The 20,149-nt window shown below is 45.7% G+C and overlaps 1 protein-coding gene across 3 annotated transcripts in view; it reads right to left on the reverse strand.

Moving 5' to 3' along the window:
- Positions 1-6,136: 6,136 nt before the first annotated feature.
- ccdc187 (coiled-coil domain containing 187) overlaps positions 6,137-20,149 on the reverse strand; it is a 59,516-nt gene continuing 45,503 nt past the window's right edge. For all 3 annotated transcript variants that reach the window (XM_072245129.1, XM_072245127.1, XM_072245128.1), the window contains exons 8-12: positions 18,672-18,734; positions 15,185-15,298; positions 10,070-10,185; positions 7,801-7,898; positions 6,137-7,655 (exon numbers count right to left, since the gene is read on the reverse strand). In XM_072245129.1, coding sequence (XP_072101230.1) covers positions 7,501-7,655; positions 7,801-7,898; positions 10,070-10,185; positions 15,185-15,298; positions 18,672-18,734 — 546 coding nt within the window. In that variant the 3' untranslated portion in view covers positions 6,137-7,500. The remainder of the gene's footprint in view (positions 7,656-7,800; positions 7,899-10,069; positions 10,186-15,184; positions 15,299-18,671; positions 18,735-20,149) is intronic.

Here is a 20,149-nt window from a genome sequence, read left to right on the forward strand (position 1 = left end):
TGTTTGCTTTTCTGTACAGCCTAACCTGCAGCAAGGATGTATTTAACTCACAATGAACCAACTTTGACTAAAATTTGGCCAAACTTCATATCCCATCGTATCACAAGGAATCAAAGGAAACTTTGCAACAGACTTCTAAAATGAGCTTCCTTTAATGCCTGTGGTGCAGCTGCTTGTAGGATTTACAAACTCACTGAGGGCTATCAACCTTAACTCTGCTAAATGTGTATTCATCTCTGTCACCTTTTGGAAATATTAATATTTCAATGGCTGCTGGAATAAAACTCATTCTCTTTTCCAAATGATGGGAAACCCAGAACTTGTCCCATCTAATCACTGTTTGGTCAAAATGTCATCTTCTCTTCAGAGAACAATGGATTGATTCTTTGACAGAAGAGCGAGAAGGAACGCCGTAAAAGACTCAGAAAAGACAGACAAAGTTAAGACACAGACCGTAAAACCAAAGGACCGGGAGAGGTAATGATAAATAAGTTGCTGTGAGTAAAACTTGTATCATCAACTTACAAGGAAGATGAAGGACTCCTTTCCTAAGAACTCACCGGGATAAATTATACTGGAAATCAATCAGGAGTTAAAGAGAAACATGTGAGTAAGCTTAAAAGGTGGCTTCAAAAGGCAGAATCCATCTGTACAGACAGGATGTATGATGATCTGTCGAATGATCACTGGAATGAGTCATACTCAATGTTTGAGAAAAGGTCATGTAAGTGTAAGCAAATGATTGTTCAGTTAACATGGTTGTGCTTTCAGAGATGATCTTCTGCTCATCACTGTTGTAATGTGTGTATATTTGAGCTACTTATGTCCTTCTGTCAACATGAACCAGTCCGGCTCTTCTCCTCTGACCTCCCTCAGTACTGCATTGTCCCTCATTGCCAAGGCATTTTTACTCCAAGAACTGTTGCTCACTGGACTACTTTTGTGTGCTTTACACCATTCTCTATTAACTCTGGAGACTTGTGCATGAAAATCATCGTTTAGTGTTAAAATTGTGTTGTGTAGAGGTCATATTGTTATACAACCTTTTGTAGTACCTTACATTATCTAAAATACGTCACTCACCACCGTCCTAACAACAGAAACTACACTGTGGCAGGCAGGAGGGCTCTATAATAGGTAGTCAAAACTGCCCAATACATCACTGGCACCAGCCAACCTGCCATCAAGGACACACATAGAAAAAGGCACTGGAAAAAGGCCAGAAATATCATGAAGGAACCCACCCACCACGCTCATGGACAGTTTGTCCCACGCCCATTAGGGAGAAGTCAATGAGCAATCATGCCAGGACCACCAGACTCAAATATTTTCCCCAAGCAGTAAAGCTGATCAACACCTCCACCCACTAACCACCCCTCCCCCAACCACCACCACTAGTTTATCATTTCCTAGCAGTCACCTTATGTACAGACACTCCTGTGTCTAGCATTATTTTATGGACATACAATCAATGTATATAAGCTATCTCAAAGTTTTTAATTTTATTGTGTCTTTTTAAAATTATTGTATTCTTTATCGTGTTGTGTTTTTTGTGCTGCATTGAATCCTTCATACTAATGTACTGCAAATGACATTAAACAATCTTGCATCTATCATGTACAGTATAAAGTTTATTGTATTATGTTGCATTGTAGGCAGACTTGTATTTATATGATTTGCCTTGCAGTATTTACTCCATCCTAAACTTTCAAGTGGATTCAGCTTCCTCCACTTGTTGCTGCCTGGAGACTTGGGAGGATAAGTGGATTAGGCAACAAACAACTGAATTGGTGTCCAGGATGGAGTTGAATTAGAGTAAACAGAAGTTAGATTGGAACTTGGGTGGAAAGTCAGAAACAAACAAATGTGCACCCTAAAGAAAGGAGGCGAAGAATGGATGGCATCTCCTTGTAGAATGTAATGTTTAAAAAACAGCTAAGGAAGATTAAAAATGACTAAGAGCTGTGTGCTTATTAACTTCTGGATGGAGGATACAGCCTTGGTATAAGGTGATGGGGGAATGAAAAGAAAACTCCTGTAAGTGGGTGAAAAGCCGCAGGGAATGGTCAAAAGTTGTAGGAAAAGTCTGCCTTTCTAGAGATGATAGATGGAAGGGGAGAGGAGGAGAAAGGTTCAAAGATAGATGCCAGGCTCACTGAATTAGAAGAGCAGGCAGCTGCTACACGAGGTCAACAGCGAAAATTGTGGAGAAAGTGGACGGTAAAGCGTAAGAACACCAGAAAAGGCTGCACACAAGGAAGAAGAAAGGAAATCAAAGGATTTGTAACTACTTAAGAGTATAAATTGAAACAAAATGCTGGAAATCTCAACACAGCTCCCTTACAACTGTCCCAGTTACAATAGGTCGAAGAGCCTTCTTCTGCATCATAATGTTTCCCTGAATAAATGACTGGTTGCAGAGGTTTGTGGATGTATTGTTTGAGATCTTCCAAAACTCCCTGTATTCTGGAAAGGTCCCAGTAAATGTAATTTCCCTTCTCTAGATAAAAACAGATGACTAAAAGCATAAAACGAAGTTTGTTAGCTTAAGATCTGTCATTGGAAAATGCTGGAAGCCATTATTAAGGAAGTAGCGGTGGTGCATTTTAAGTCATAATACAATTGGAGAGCACAAATATTATGGTTTATGCAGGAAAGTCATATTCTATTAGAGTTCTACGAGGACATAACTAAATAGACATTTTAATCAACAATATTTTAAAAATTAATTATGAACATTGGCTTCCTGAAACATTGCTAGATCTAACCTTCCAAAACTGGTATATTAGTCAAATAAAATTTCCTTTCATAATTCTATGCTGACTTTGCCTAGTCATTCTGATCTGCTGTCCACATTACCAAGTGCTTACAGCATTCAATCAGTTTTGCTAACACTGCTTGGGCTAAAGTTCAGTTCAACACACACAAAATGCTAACACTGCTTGGGCTAAAGTTCAGTTCAACAGGCCAGGCAGCATCTATGAAAAAGAGTAAACAGTCGATGTTTTGGGCTGAGACCCTTCACCATGACTATCTCCTTCCTATCAGGTTGAACCAGTCTGCCCATTCTCCTCTGACCTTCCTCATTTACAAGGCGTTTCTGTCCGCAGAACTGCCACTCATTGGATTTTTTTTGTTTGTTTTTGTTTTTTACAGTTTGCAGAGAATGGTGCAAAGACTGTTGTGCATGAAGATCAGGGGAGATCAGCAGTTCCTGAGATTCTCAAACCAACCTGTCTGGAATTAACAATCATTCCACTGTCAACGTCGCTTAAATCACATTTCTTCCCCATTCTGATGTTTGGTCTGAACAACTGAATGTCTAGACTATGTCTACATGCTTTTGCGCGTTGAGGTGCTGCCACGGGTTGGGCTGATGAGATATTTGCCCTAATGAGCAGGGGTATAGGTGTACCTAATGGCCACTGTGTCCGAACCTTGTGGACCCACTTCCCACCATGGGGCAAAAGGAGGACCCATCTTTAACCACGTTATTAGTTGGGCTGCAAGACCAAAAACAGTGAAGATAAAAAAAAACAATAAATGCACATAAAAGTTGCTGCCTGGCCTGCTGCGTTCACCAGCAACTTTTAAGTGTGTTGCTTGAAATTCCAGCATCTGCAGATTTCCTCATGTTTGTGTAAAGAATAATAAATACTGGCTGCATCTGTGAAACCCATATTCCATATAAAAAATAAATTAAAAGAAATTAATTTTATGCCATGTAAAGACATTCAAAATAAGTTCCAAAATCAAAATCCCTGGACCATACCCGGCTGTGCAGGGTTCTATTTTCTTTAATTATATACAGAGTAAGACATAGAAAAATAAAATTCAAAGCTGGTGTGGACATGGAAAATTAGTTACCACCCTACCCAAAATCTAGGACAATTATACAACCTCATCTCAAAACGATCTAGGGTCCACCCATTGAAGACCCGGATTGCCTACCAGGGTAGCTTTGAGACAAAGCATTCTAAAGAGTGCAAGACTCTTCCCTCCCCACTTCAGAGCAGGAAAACACAGGAGGCTTGCTTGAAAGAAATTAGATAGGTGCAGTTTCACTCTGGAGGGACCTGGAAGTTTTAGAAGGAAGGAGGCAACTTGTTGTTCCTGAGCTGCCCTGGGCAAGCCTGTGCTTGAGATCCAGCTCAATGTGGAGTCTATGACCCGGGATTGGTAATCAGCTTTAGGGCACGACATTCACCAGATTAGCAGGAAAGCCCTCTGGATAGGACATTAAAATAAAATAAGCCAGGAAAGTATATCCATTTTTAAGGAAATGATAGAAGTTACACAGATTGAACAACAAAAAAAAACTTGTTGGTAGGACTCAATGGGGGATCTGTCTGGGCACTGGGTTTCAACCCAAAAAATCGACAATTCCTTTCCACCTCACAGGTGCTGCTCTTCCAGCAGATTGCTTGTAGCTCCAGATTGCAGCATCGACAGATACTTGTGTCTCCAGCTACCCTATGGGATTGAGCATGTCTGGCTGGAGGACAATGAATGTGGCCAGTAGGTCATGGACTGGGCTGTCAGCAAACGTGAGCAACAGGTCACAGGTTGGAAGGTCAACTGCAGTTGGTAAATGTGCCACTTCAATGCTGAGCTACCCTTCATGTGAAGCCCATCTGCTGGGAAAACTGGAGCTACACGCTTGTCACTCATTCCTGGAAGACCATAACATAGTAGTCGTGTTCTTGAGAAATGCCTCATCTTTGAGGATAGGTGCTGAAACAAGAGAGAACACCATTAGGCACACTGGCCAAGTGACTTCTTCCCTCATCCAGGGATGTTTTCTTTGACCGTCAGTCCAGCAAATCTTTCGTCAGCCGCTTAGTGAAGCTCTTAACAAAGAGGGAAGGAGAAAACATGTCCTGGCATTGGGAAAGATATCGATAGCCGCTAGCTTGTTCACTCCAGTTCAGGATTCAGGAAATGAGAACGATTAGAGGAAAGGCTCTGATTCAGGTACAGTGAGCCTCTGTGTAGCAGACTTTAAACAGGAGAGGCTGTATGACAGGAGAAGAGAAGATGGCGTCTCTCCTCCTTAAACTCCTGGTCCTGGGTTGTGGGGGGGGTGGGAAATGAGATTTAAAAAGAATACTAAAAGAGAGAAATTCAAGGAACTTGATTCTGAACCTTGGAGAGCTGGGGAAGAATTCTGACAGCGAGGCGAGTCATGTGGTCAGTGGGGCTTTTCTACGCATTCCAGATTTCAGATAAAATGGATAAACATTGGCATTTGTTTTTTTAAAAAAAAGAAATTCAAGTAGCAGCTGTGCCAGTCGTGGAACTTTCCCTAAAGCTCCCTTTTTAAATCTGAGAATTTTCCCATGGTGATCACAGGTTCCAGCCTACCTGCCAGCTTTGAATGGGCATCTTGGCTACAGTGAGTATCCTTGGAGATGGTTCCTATGGTGACAACAGTCAGGGGCCTTGGCATCTGCAGCTCAAAGAAAGAAAAGGAAAATGACTCCTAAACTTGAAAGGTTTGGGTGGACAGAGAGGGGCCTAGGGTCATGAATACAGATCTCTAACCAACAAGATCAATGCCTTTGTCCAATGACCACGTATCCACTCTGTACTCTGACAAACAATGTTCACTGCTTTTTGTTTGGTAACTGGCTTCACCATCAACCAGCCATTGGCAGGGTGAGGTCTCACACATACTGCCACTGGTCAGTGATAGTCCAAAAATGAAAAAAAACAGGACAGAGCATCCAGGTGGAAGAGGCAATTATGATTTCAGGAAATCTAATTATTGGACTTCTCGACCTTCAAAGTCATCTGACACCTCGCGAAGCCTGAGTAGCATCAGAGAAATCTTCAAGTGGCTGCTGTTGAACTGATCTCTTCTCCCCTCATCACCGAGAGGGAATTCAGCCTGTTGCTTCCAAGATGGGAACACAGAGAACTGAACGAGCCCCAGTTACTTGCCTCTGGGCCGACTCTCCCACTGCACTCACCAGATAGTCACGTGGATAGCATTAAGGCATGCAATGTTAACCTGGCACAAAAAATAATATAGGTTTGTTCTTTCAAATGGTCAGCATGGAGTGTGACATACCCTGATACATCACACGTACCAAGACATTTTTGAATTAGACAGTATTCCACCCGTTAGAATGTGTACAGGTCTACAAACTCTTTATTGGCCCTACTAATAATACAAAACTTGGACATTCGAGATGCCACCCCAAGTGCTGGCACACTGAGCCAACTTACAGGTTAAAGGTAACAGGTAAATAAATAAATGCAACAGCTGAAAATACAGGCAGTGAGATATCCTGCAAAGCAATTTACGTTTTTTGAACCATTCCCGGGCTTGGAAACAGAGGCTGGGTACATAGCAAAACTCTCCCTCGCTGATCCCATCGAACACCCCTGGGACAAGTACAGCACAGGCCCGATACAGATTACAGCTCTCTTTCAATGTCCAGAATAACGATCAAGAAAGACGTTCTAACTTTATTAAATACACCCAAACAGGCGAAAGTTAATTGACTGGAATGTTCGGCCCTTGGGGCCAGCTTCTTCGGATTGTGATAGAGAAGGTGATGTGGCAGGTCATTCACTGAGGGTCTCTGCAAAGTTGGGAGGGCACTTCTCCAGTGGTGAGCAGCAGGGACGAGTTGGCGATGGTTTGTCCCAGTTGGTGCGGCCTCTGGTGGCAAGTCTGGGCACTGCCGGTGTGCGACAAGGCTGGGAGGATCTCCGGCCTGTCCCTGGCTCCATCATACCTGTCCGTACTCGAGAGGAAAGGTATGGGGAGGGGGCGGGGGCATTCTTTACCTCATCCAGGAGGGCTCAAGGCCAGAGGTGAGAAGATGCCATCCTCCCCTCGGCTCTCAATTTCAGCTATGGGCACTGTATGCAGGGGAGAGTTACAACAAGCACTTCCATCCGGACCCGGGGCGCGCAGCCTGTTTGACCCTTAGACCCATGTGAACAGAAAGGATGAGAAAGGGGCACATAAATTCACACCTTTCGGTCTCACCAATGACCACTACCATGTTGCTAGCCACTCAAACGTCAGGCTGGTTCTTGCACCTGGGGAATGAACCGCCCCCCCACCCCTGGCTCTCCTCCCGTCACTGATACTGAAGGGCAACAGACTGCTGCCAGGGTCAGAATGCCGGCTGCTTTTTGCTATCTCTGGGTTATTGGACCAGAGCCTATAGGTGCAGATCTATCGAAATTGGTGAGACAAGCAATGCAGGACAGCCTACAGCCGCGGACTCCGGAGCCATTAATGCAGCTACTTGGACAGCTTCCAGCAAAGTGTGCAACGGAAACCTGGAGTTTATACGAGGAGAGAAAGTGTGCGTGTGTGTGTGTGTGTGTACACGCGTGCGCACGCGCACACACACACACACACACACACACACACACACACGTATAGTTATATATATGCATGGCACTTGTGCACAATTATGTGACAGGATCTTCTCAGGCGGAGCAGCATTTCAGCCCGGGGTACGGCGTGGGCCTCTCTCACTGCTGCTTACACCCTTCCTTCTTCTCCTTTGATTTCTGTCTCGCCAACCTCTCTTCCTGCCGCCGGGTCGGCGGGACAAATGCGGGCTCGGAGGGCTCGTCCAGGTAGTCGTAGAAACCGTCTGGTGGCACAGCACGGGAGCGAGGCAACCCTGCGACAGGAGGAAGAGCGGAAGTTTCCGTTTAGCCAGCGGGAAGGCATCAATACAGAGGATATTGGATAAGCTGCAAGTGGCTGGAGTTGGCCTGGGGGCAGGGCTGATTTGGACACACAGCTCTTGCCCTATAAGAAGTTACCTGGTGGAACAGGACGGACTGTCTCCGGCGAACACTTGGCATTTTTGGTTTTAAAGGTTGGATCTATCTCTTCAGCGACATTTCTTGGAAACAGGTATCTACAGCAAAATGTTAAAAAAAAAGCATTAAAAATTTATTTTAAGAGACGCTGATGAATAGCTCTAAAAACGCAATAGCTATGGAAACAGTGAGTGTATTAACAGTCCCTAGCACGGGCTATATTTAGACAGACAGATTTCTGATTCACTCTGTGGGAGGAACTATTTATTTCATTTAATGATAACAGATAAAGCTCGCAGCTCAGGAAGCTCTGCCAAAGAAACAACTCAACACAGCTTGTGACCCTTCTACAGGACAAATACAAGACCATTTCAAGTCTCTATTCCGCCACTCCATCATAGCTGATTTATTATCCCTCTTAACCCTATTTCCTGCCTTCTCCCTGTAACCACCGATGCCCTTACTCAGCAAGAACCTAACAACCTCCGCTTTAAGTGTATCCAATGACTTGTCCTCCACAGTGATGAATTCCACAGATCCACCACACTCTGACTAACGGAATTCCTCATCTCTGCTCATAAGGGACGTTCTTGCATTCTGAGGCTGTGCCCTCTGGTCCTAGACGTGCCCACTATTGGAAGCACCCTCTCAGCATTCACTATCTTGGTAGGTGAGTTGGTCTCTGCTGTACTGGTGGTTGGGGTTAATACAGATGCCATGGTTTAGGGCAAGGTGGAGGCTCCATTCATGCTAACACTGGAGCCACTGCACCGAGTTAATTCTCAGTAACTCCAAGCTTCAGGTTTACATAGCTGTAGGTAACTTGGAATAGTCCTCAGGAGAGGCAATCAGCAGCTTCAGGAGCAAAAGTCTGGGATGAAGCAGAGGACATTCACGTGTAGGATTTTGTGAATAAAACATGCAAGATCGTTTTCGCTGCTTAACAAGCGCAGCTGCCCTTTTCTTCCATTACAAACAGTCGCCTTACACTGATGTCATTACGTCAGACAGTCTCTTAAAGTGAACACACAACTCAATGACGGTGTTTGTCAATTATGTGGAACAGTTTCTATGATGGACAATATGTGTCATCTGTTACCCGTTACATGACCCTATACAGGCCCCCAGCCCAGAATTCATCAAAAACTGGCATTCTGAGTCTGTCTGGAGCTTGTACTCGGGTTCGATGTGCCTAGGTTGGAGTAACCGCAGGTGTCTCTGGCTCGTCCATGTGCTGACATGCGCATGGTCACGTTGTGATGCTGGGGATATGGTAGTGGAACCATTCAGGACTCAGTGGGCTGGTTTAAGGTGATCGATAGAAATATATTCAGGTTTACCCTTCTTATCTATGATAAAAGTCTTTTTGTCCCCTCCCAAAATGCAGAACCAGACGTTGTAAGGGTGCTTAAGGGAGTGTTGGCAGACAAAGACGAACGAGGTAGAACGCAGGTGAACTGGAACTCAGGACTGCTGTACACCATGAAGGGAGGCAGGAATAGGTGTAAAAGAATTGAGTATATGGAGGACGGTGGGACGATGCTGAGATGCTGAGTAGGTGGTCGTGGCATCAGGAATAAAATCACCCGGCACCCATAGTGGCTGGCTGTATACCAACTCAGCTGCAGAGGACTGCGGCTCCTCTTTTGGAGCCGTTCTGAGCCCCCAGTAGATGATCGTGCCGACACTCATCTGTCAGGAAGGAATCTTTAAGGTGAAACCGTCCACACAAGCCACTGGACTGTGGGTGATATGTAGTGGAACGATGGTGCGATGTAGTGGAACTACTGAGACGCAACAACGTAGTAAAATGTGGTACTGTCCATGGTGATTTCTCACTGGGTGAACTGGGCTTCCAATTTTGCGAAACACATGGTAGCACGCTGCTCCTAAAACTCTGGCAGCTTCAAAGCAGCTGTGTTGGTCGACATGTTGTTGAGTAACTCTGGAATTGTCCGAGGGTGTCGGGGTCACCAGTGTAGGATTTTATGAATGAAACATGTGGGAATCATTTTACATGCTTAACAAAAGCCTCAGCCCTTTACAAACAAGCCAAAAGCAGTCACCCTACACTAACGTCATTACATCGAACTCCATCTCTTAAAGTGAACACAACTCAATGACAGCGTTTGTGAATTATGTAGAACAGTTTCTGTTATGAACAATATGTATCTCTGTCACCCATTACATTACCCAACACACTAACTCCCCTTCAGTGTGATGGTGACTGGAGCCACTCCCCCCACCCCCCCGTCACACGAGTGTGTACCTTGACTGCTGCAGCTGTTCTGTTGGTGACGACCCTCGCTCTGGACTCTGCCCACCACTGGGAGATGGGAATCCTTCCGAATTCAGCCGCTCCTGGCGAGAGAAGCCCGTTCGACTCTAAAGGTTGAAGGTGATTGGGTCAAAGCTGTTTCAGTCACACAGCCCGATTTCAACCCTCATCCCCCAACCATCTCATTTTTAAAGGAGCCGCACAAGTGAAGGGAGTTTCTGGTTGAACACCCACACTCCAAGTGTCTAGATCCCAGTCACTGAGGAGACAATGCATTCAGCTTTAGGCCTTTGGGTGAACTGAGTTCATCCATCTCTTGAGCCAACTACTGTTATTTATTGTGCAGGAGTAATTGGACTGGATGGTCAACAGAAAAGGTAAAGGAGGTGAGGTTAAGAATGACAGTCAGAAATAACACTGGCTTGGAGAATCAAAAATATAGAATGTGTTCCCAAGAAGCAACATGGCTGCGAGTTGTATTTCAGCCTCCAACCAGTGGGGGCGATGTAGGGACAGCATCAAACAGGAAAGTCGGGGTACGTGCAGTGTGGACACCATAGAGATCAGTGATTTTAACCTCTTTAAGGTGACCAATGAAGGGACTGCAACAGCTCCACGTTCCTGTCCCCAGTGTAAGGACACAGAAATAGACCAACCCAACCATGGCTCATGAAATTTGTTAAGGACAAAGAGGCGTTATATAAAATTGTCAGATTAAGTAAGAAGTGTGAGGAGTGGGAGCAAGTTTTAAATTCGGCAAAAGTGAACTAGGAGATTGTTAAATAGAGAAAAAAAAGAGTACAGGAGTAAATTTGGAAGGAACATAAAAGTAGACTGTAAAGCTTCTGCAAGTATGTAAAAAAAATTAGAAAAAATATGTACTTTCCTTAAAATCAGAAATGGGAAAAGGTGGAACAAAAGTATGGCAAAGCAAATAGACAAATACTTTGGTTCAGTCTTTGAGGAAGAAGACATTAATAACTTCCCAGAACTATTAGTGACCCAAGATTGTAATCATGAGGAAGAATTATACCAAAATAGAATCAGCACACAATAGCAAACAAGTCTCATACATCAACCGTCTCGACTTCAACACTCATCTCTCCAATTCCAACCTCACCCCTTCCAAACACTTGGCTCTTCACTCCCTCTACACCAATCCTAACCTCACCATCAAACCTGCAGATAAGGACTGTAGTAGTCTGGCAGAATCACCTCTACCTTGCTGAGGCCCAGCACCAACTCTCAGACACCTCTTCTTACTTACCCCTCGAACAGGATCCCACTAAGGAACACCAGGCCATTGTCTCCCACACCATCACCAACCTTATTGACTTCTGGGGATTTCCCATCCACCGCCACCAACCTCAATTTCTGCACCCCGCACCTCCCGTTGCAACCTCCTACCCAAGATCCACAAACCTGCTTGTCCAGGTAGACTCATTGGTTCAGCTTGTTCCTCCCCCCACTGAACTCATATTGACATACCTCAACTCTGTCTCATCCCCCACTAGTTCAGTCCCTTCCTACTTACATCCATGACACCTCACATGCTCTGGATCTTTTCAAGGATTTCAGGTTCCCTGGCCCCCATCGTCTTACTTTTACTATGGATGTCCAGTCCCTCTACACCTCCATCCCCCACCAGGAAGGCCTCAAAGCTCTCCATTTCTTTCTGGACACCAGACCTAACCAGTTCCCCTGCACCACCACTCTCCTCCGCCTAGTGGAACTTTTCCTCACTCTAAATAATTTCTCCTTTGGCTCCTCCCACTTCCTTCAAACAAAAGGAGTAGCCATGGGCACTTGCATGGGTCCCAGCTGTGCCCGCCTGTTTGTCGGCTAATGAAACAGTCTATGTTCCAAGCCTACCCTGGTGACCATCCTGCACTTTTCCTGTGATACATCAACAACTGCATTGGTGCTGCTTCCTACACCCATTCTGAACTCGTTGACTTAATCCATTTTACCTCCGACTTCCACCCTGTCCTCAAATTCACCTGGTCCATTTCTGACAATTCCCTTCCCTTTCTCGATCTCACTTTCTCCGTCTCCAGAGAGAGCTTACCCACCGATGTCTATTACAAACCCACGGACTCTCACAGCTACCTGGACTATACCTCATCCCACCCTGCTACTTGTAAAAACGTTATCCCCTTTTCTCAATTCATCCATCTCCATGGCAACTGCTCTCAGAATGAGACTTCTCATTCTAGAACAAAGGAGATGTCCTCCTTTTTCAAAGAAAGGGACTTCCCATCCTCCACCATCAACGCTGCCCCAACTGCATCTTTTCCATTTTACTCATATCTGTTCTTACCCCGTCCTCCTGCCACCCTACCAGGAATAAGGTTCCTCTTGTCCTCACCTATCACCCCACCAGCTTCCGCGTCCAGCACATAATTCTCCGAAACTTCTGCCACCCCGAATGGGATCCCACCACCAAGCACATCTCTCCCTCCCCCCACTTTCTCTTTCCACAGGGATAGCTCTTTACGCGACTCCCTTGTCCATTTGTCCCTCCCCACTGATCTCCCTCTTGGCACCTATCCTTCTAAGCTCTTTACTTCATCCCTCCCTCTGGTGTTTCTCTCTCCCCTCCCCACACCTTTTAAATCTACTCCTCAGCTCTTTTTCTCCAGTCCTGCCGAAGGGTTTCGGCCCGAAATGTCAACTGTACTTTTTTCCATAGATGCTGCCTGGCCTGCTGAGTTCCTCCAGCATTGTGTACGTGTTGGTCAGTACATAACAGTGCCAAATACAAAAGCAACAGAAAACCAAGAAATCCCCAGGACCCGATTTTCTGCATCCCAGTGCCACGAAAGAGGGAGCTGTTGGAATAATGGATGCATTGGTTGTAGTCTTCTCAAATTCTATTAATTATGGAATGGTTCCTGCAGGCTGGAGAGTGGCAAATATAATCGGAATATTTAAAGAGGATGGGAGAGAAAACAGAAAACTATAGACTCATTAGCTGGCAACAGTAGCGATGGAATTGCTGCAATCTATCACAATACATGTGATAACAAAGCAGCCAGAAAATACCGAGAGAATTAAACAAAGTTGGATTCATGTAAGGGAAATGGCGTTTGATAAACTTACTGGAGTTTTCTTTGAAAACATAACTGATAGAACAGGTAAGGGAGAACCTGTGGTTGTGGTGCTCCAAAGGCCTCTGCAGTCCCAGATAAAAAGTATAAAAGGGATTGGAGGTAATATCCTGGCAGGGATTTAAAAATGGGTGCAGACAGGAAACAACGGGGGAAGTGGGTATTGTTTCCAGAGTGCACAGAGTTCAGTGTTGGGCCCCAATTATTAACCACAAAAATCAGTGACTGGGCTGAGGGAAGCCAATGTTTCTAAATTTACTACTGACACAAGGTGGGTGGACGTGTGATTTGTGAGGAATACAGAAAGAGCTTCAAGGTGATTTAGATAAATTTGAGTGAACGGAAGATTAAACGCAGTGCAACACGGACACATATTGAATTATTCATGATGGCAGCAAAAAAAAAACCAAAGGCAGAGTATTAATTTAATGGAGATATATATGGAAATGTTGACACTCAAAAGGGATCTGTGTGTCCTTGTACACCAGCCACTGAAAGCAAATGTGCAAATAATTTGACGGTCTTCGCTGCAAGAGGCTTGGAGTACAGGTGCGAGGCGCTTTACTGTAATTCATCTGGGTCTCCGTGAGACCACAGTTGGAGTGTTGCGTGTGCAGGTTCAATCTTTTCTACATAACTGCCATCAGGGGAACTTAGCAGATGGACTACAACAAGGTGGGCTTGCCCAGTGAGGAAGGGTGGGATTGACTAGCCCTGTACTTTGGGAAGATTGAGACAAGATCTCATTGAAAGGTACAGAATTTTGACAGGGTTTGATGGACTGGATGCGGGGGGGGGGGGGGGGGGCGGGGGTGGCAGCACAATAGTAGAGTCTCTACTTCGCAGCACCAGAGACGCAGGTTCAATGCTGACTTCAGATCAGAAACAGGTTTAATATCACTGGCATGTGTTGTGAAATTTGTTAACTTAGCAGCAGCAGTTCAATGCAATGCTTGATAATATAGAAAGAAAAAAATGAGTAAATAAATGTGCAAAACCAGAAGTTATTTTTAAAAAAAAAAAGAGAGGTGGTGTTCATGGGTTCAATGTCCATTGTATGCTAAGGGGAAGAAGCGGTTCCTGAATCACTGAGTGTGTGTGTGCCTTCAGGCTTCTGTACCTCCGTCCTGAGGGTAACAATGAGAAGAGGGCCCGTCCTGGGTGATGGAGGCCCGTAGTAATGGAAGTCGCCTTTCTGAGGCACCGCTCCTTGAAGATGTCAGATACTGTCTGTGAGCACCTTGCCAGTTCCTTCTGAGACGGCATGGGTTTCCTCCAGCTCTGGATCTCCCTGACATCGCAAAGACGCGTGTTGTGGTGGATTAATTGGCCACAGTAAATTCCACCCCACCACCCTGCCCCCATCCCCCCCCCCCCACCAGTGTGTGGGGTGGGTGGTAGGTAGAATCCGGGGCAAATTAATGAGAAAGTGGAGAAGAGTGAAATAAAATGGAATTCGTATAGGTTTAGTGTAAGTGGTGTTTGATAGCGGAAGTGGGCCTGGTGGTCCGAAGAGCCCGTTTTCCTGTGCTGTGTGACTGCATGATGTTTCCCTTGGCCGTACAACCCAGAACCGGGAGCCAGTGGAGATACGAGGTGAAACTTCTTCACTCAGAGGGTAGTGAACCTGTGGAATTCTCCACCACAGAAGCCAGGTTCATGAACGTAGTCAAGAAGCAGATAGATTTTTTTTGGGTACAAAAGGAGTCAATGGACTTCGGGAGTCTGCAGGAGATGAAGGATAAGGCAAGACTGTGCTGAATGGTGATGCAGGCCGAGACGCCTGCACAATTTTTCCCTCAGACCATAAAAACATAGGAGCAGAATTAGGCTGTTCAACCTTTCGAGTCTGTCCCACCATTCAACCCCTACTAATAAAGAACGGGCCAGGCTCAGCTTTAAATACACCCAATGACTTGGCCCCCACAGCTGTCTGGGCCACTGAATTCCACAGATTCAATATTTCTCCTGCCAGACGTGGAATACTCTTCCTTACCCGCCTCTCCCACCTCTCCGGGGAATTGTCGCCATCTCCGGAGCACGCACTCCTGAGCTCCTTGGACTGCTTGTGGGCTTTCAGCTCCTGTCTTTGGATGTACCGGGCAATTTCCTGAAAGTCACAAATTTGGTCTCGGTTAGGGCTTAGCTTTTGGCATCAAAGGCAATGCAAGAGGAACAACTGTTTGCATATGGGAGTGTGGGGGTGGGGTGGGGAACTGGACTGCTTGGGGGAGGGGGGTGATGAACCAGTTGGTATAGGATAAGGTGAAAAACAGAGCTGTGGTGAGGAAGGATCAAGGGGTTAAGTGTGTCTCGAGGACGGCCCCCCCAATCTGCCCTAGAGCAAAGAGTCCCTAAGCCACACGAACAAGAGCGGCCAGTTCATTGCCAAGTATTTAGATCTGTGGTTAGTGCTGACAACAATTACATTCTCATGAGAGTGAAATGACTCGAGAAGGAATTTTTATGCCCAGAGAGGATACTTCAAATCACATCTTATTTTCAACAGAAATATTGTATTTATATGTCTTATTTTACATGCTGTTTGGTTCTTCTTTCATTATATGCAAAAACAAAGAAATCATGATGGCCTAACCTCTGTTAGTAAAATGTTACTGAGCACTTTGATGATGTCATTAAGTGCCTCAGTTATAGTGGGGTGCCACTGTCAGGGGGTGCCTGGTCCAACTGTCCAGTGGGCAGCATTTAACACAAAATGGGCACAAATATTTCAAAAGCCAAGAATTTGCTTGCGATGCAAAAATGGAAGCAGATGTGTTTTTTCAAAAAACCATTTGCAGGCAAACATTTAAAAAAAACCTCAAAATTAAAAACAAGCATTGAGCATAAACATCTCACCACAGACAGAGGAAGCCTGTGAGTTATTTAATAGGCAAGATGGTCTCTCAGACAAAGTTCAGCTTGCTTTCCCTTCTACCGCTGATTGAGTGGTAAAGACTGGTCAGGAGCAAGGAAACTTCCCCAGTTCTCCACTGAAGTAATGTTTTGGGATCGTTCTGTCCATCCATGGGAGCAGGCACGCTTTAACCTTTCTGCACTTCTAGCCAGTGCAGTGCTCTCCGTGGGAGCCCAAAGCACTTGCATGGGTCAAGTCACTTAGTGGAGCCGAGTTGCCCACTATACAGACACCCAGTCACTACAGCCCGTGTCCCCTGGGTAGCACCAGGAACGGAAGTTTCACTTGCCACAAAACATCTGAAACCAGCAGGAACTCTGTCATTTCCTTGTGCATCGCACACACCAGGATATTTTTAAACTTAGACAACACCACCCCCCCTGCTGACATGTGCACATTCCAAAATGTTGTATCTTTGAGATACATCACAGACTTTGCTTTGTGGATCCAGAAATGAAGGCAAAGAGTGGTTGTAGATGGGTCATATTCTGCGTGGAGGTCGGTGACCAGTGAGGTGCCTCAGGGATCCGTTCTTGGACCCCTAATCTTTGAGACTTTTATAAATAACCTGGGTGAGGAAGTGGAGGGGTGGGTTAGTAAAATTGCTGATGACACAAAGGTTGGAGGTTTTGTGGATAGTGTGGAGGGCTGTCAGAGGTTACAGCGGGACATTGATAGGATGCAAAACTGGGTTGAGAAGTGGCAGATGGAGTTCAACCCAGTTAAGTATGAGGTGGTTCATTTTGGTAGGTCAAATATGATGACAGAATATAGTATTAATGGCAAGACTCTTGGCAGTGTGGAGGATCAGAGGGATCTTGGGGTCCGAGTCCATAGGACACTCAAGGCTGATGCGCAGGTCGACTCTGTGGTTAAGAAGGCATACGGTGCATTGGCTTTCATCAATCGTGGGATTGAGTTTAGGAGCCGCGAGGTAATGTTGCAGCTAATTAGGACCCTGGTCAGACTCCATTTGGAGTACTGTGCTCAGTTCTGGTCGCCTCACTACAGGAAGGATGTGGTAACCATAGAAAGGGTGCAGGGGAGATTTACAAGGATGCTGCCTGGATTGGGGAGCATGCCTTATGAGAATAGATTGAGTGAACTCGGCCTTTTCTTCTTGGAGCGACGGAGGATGACAGGTGACCTGTTAGAGGTGTATAAGATGATGAGAGGCATTGATCATATGGATAGTCAGAGGCTTTTTCCTGGGGCTGAAATGGCTAGTACGAGAGGGCACAATTTTAAGGTGCTTGGAAGTAGGTACAAAGGAGATGTCAGGGGTAAGTTGTTTTTTTTTTAAACGCAGAGAGTGGTGAGTGCGTGGAATGGGCTGCTGGCGACGGTGGTGGAGGCGGATATGATAGGATCTTTCTCCTGGATAGGTACGTGGAGCTTAGAAAAATAGAGGGCTATGGGTAACCTTAGGTAATTTCAAAAGTAAGGACATGTTCAGCACAGCATTGTGGGCTGAAGGGCCTGTATTGTGCTGTAGGTTTTCTATGTTTCTATGAACACCAGCAGACACACAGTTCAAATGCAGGCTCTCAATCCAAATCATCGACTATTCCTCTGCCTCCACAGATGCTACTGGACACACTGAGTTTCATCAGCAGTTTGACTTTAGTTAACACTTTTAAGTTATTGTTTTTGAAAAGGATCCTGCAAATAAATTCAAAAACTGCAAATGCAGGCCAGTGGAAAACTAAAAATCCTGCACAGTGGTGCACTCTGGTGTGGGGACTGGATACAAACTAATGATCCACATTATCCCATCAAAACTCCTGGGACAATTTAGCATGGGTTGGATATGGAGCAAAGGTCTCCTTACAATGTCCCACGTGAGGACTGAGAATGCAATTCTCAGCATTTTATCAAATACACAAAATAAGTAAAAGTTAGATCGGCGCCTGAGTCTCTGCAGCCACGCTCGAACCTGCGACTGTGTTACCCACTGGGCTAAGGCTGGCACCTACCATTTCGCCACAGGGAAAGGGATGAAAGAGAGAACCATGGGGCCAAGAATATCAGGCTCCTTGGCTGCAGTCCACACCCTTTTCCCGCAGAGGGAAAAGTCACTGGAGCTAATCCTAGATTCAGTGTCTGGGAAACAGTTCAAAACTGACCAGTGTCTACCCACTGCCTGGGTATGCCCCACGCCTCAGTGGTACCCTCCTGGAGGTCAGAGCCTCACCGGCTGAGTCTGGGAATAATCCAGGCCAGTGCCTGATCCAAAGTCAACACGTGGATGGGAAAGGTTGAGAGGAATATGGACCAATCACAAGCAAGTGGGATGGGCTGGCATGGACCAATAGGGCCAAAGGGCCTGTTGACTCTAAGACAATTGAGGGACAACATCCGGGGCAGGTTCTCTGTCTGAGAGTTTGCCCCCACCTGACCACATAACACCGATTACATTGGGCAATGAGGCTCCAGCTCACTAACACCCGACATTAGCCCTTCTCATCCTGACCAAGAGTGTGGAGCAGCTCTTGGGTGATACCAATCTACCCAACCCTGTGCAGAAAGTCCTGAGAAACCACATCTCCTGTCCTGAGAGATTTACCTCATCCTGTGCAACCTGGGCAGTGCGAAAGTCCTCCTCTTGATTCCTTTGGCTCCTTGATTTCTGTAAGAGATTTTTTTATTTTAAAACTTAAGCTTGAATTTATTAGAGAGACAAATTACTGACAGTGAAAGCAAAGGAAGTGCGGTACTGTGCCCAAACCTCTCCCTTTTCCGATGATAGACCATCTCAAGTCCTGAGTGTCACTCTGACAAAAAGCACCATCTCTTTTTACTTCTCTACCTCACATGGATCCACAGTAAAACCTTAACACAGGTCAGACCCCATCTGTCCTCCTTATAAAAGCAGGATTCCCAACCTTTTTTTTTAATACCTTGCACCCTCACTATTAACCGAGGGACACAAACAACAGGAATTCTGCAGATGCTGGAAATTCAAGCAACACACATCAAAGTTGCTGGTGAACGCAGCAGGCCAGGCAGCATCTGTAGGAAGAGGTGCAGTCGACGTTTCAGGCCGAGACCCTTTGTCAGGACTAACTGAAGGAAGAGTGAGTAAGGGATTGAAAGTTGGAGGGGGATGGGGAGATCCAAAATGATAGGAGAAGACAGGAGGGGGAGGGATGGAGCCAAGAGCTGGACAGGTGATAGGCAAAAGGGAGTATCCTGTCTTCTCCTATCATTTTGGATCTCCCCCTCCCCCCCAACTTTCAAATCTCTTACTCACTCTTCCTTCAGTTAGTCCTGAAGAAGGGTCTCGGCCTGAAACGTCGACTGCACCTCTTCCTAGAGATGCTGCCTGGCCTGCTGCGTTCACCAGCAACTTTGATGTGCGTTGCTATTAACCGAGGGAACCTGTTTTAAAGCATTAAAACTTGTTCTCAAAGTACAACTTCCCAAAATGCACCAAAATTGGAAAATTAGGGAAGGTGACCAAACAATAGGGTTTAAGGTGGCGGGGGGGGGGGGGGAGGGTGTTGAAGAATGAGCGAGAGAAGGACACGGAAGCTCTGGGAGGAATTTACAGAGTTGAAGGCCAGCCACAGCCCCCAGCTGTGAAGCGATTCCGAGAGGCAGAGATTTCACCGGGTTATTTGTCCCCTCCTCGGGATCAGGACCTCTCTGACAATGCTGTCCACCCGTAATATCCATTAAGAAAGTGGTAACGAGCGAACTTCTCAAACCATTGTCGTTCTAGTGAAGGGACTCCCACTGGGCTGTTGGGCAGACAGTTACGGGATTTAGACGCAGCGTTCACGAAGGATTAGCGATCAGGAACCTACAAGTGGTGGAATTTCCTTGTCCGCGGTGTCATAGTTGTGGTGCTGTAATAATAGCAGAGGGTGTGCAGCTGAAATGCATTCTGTATACACACTGTAGCCACTGAGTGACAGAGGCAGGGGAATGAATGTTTAATGTGTGAACGTGATGGAAATCATGCAGGCTACTTTCTCCTGGTGCTATAATATAATTACAACATCAGACTTCTCAACAATCTGATAGCTCAGAAGATGGGTC

The sequence above is a fragment of the Mobula birostris genome, chromosome 27, assembly GCF_030028105.1.
Source record: "Mobula birostris isolate sMobBir1 chromosome 27, sMobBir1.hap1, whole genome shotgun sequence".
NCBI classification, from domain to species: domain Eukaryota; kingdom Metazoa; phylum Chordata; class Chondrichthyes; order Myliobatiformes; family Myliobatidae; genus Mobula; species Mobula birostris.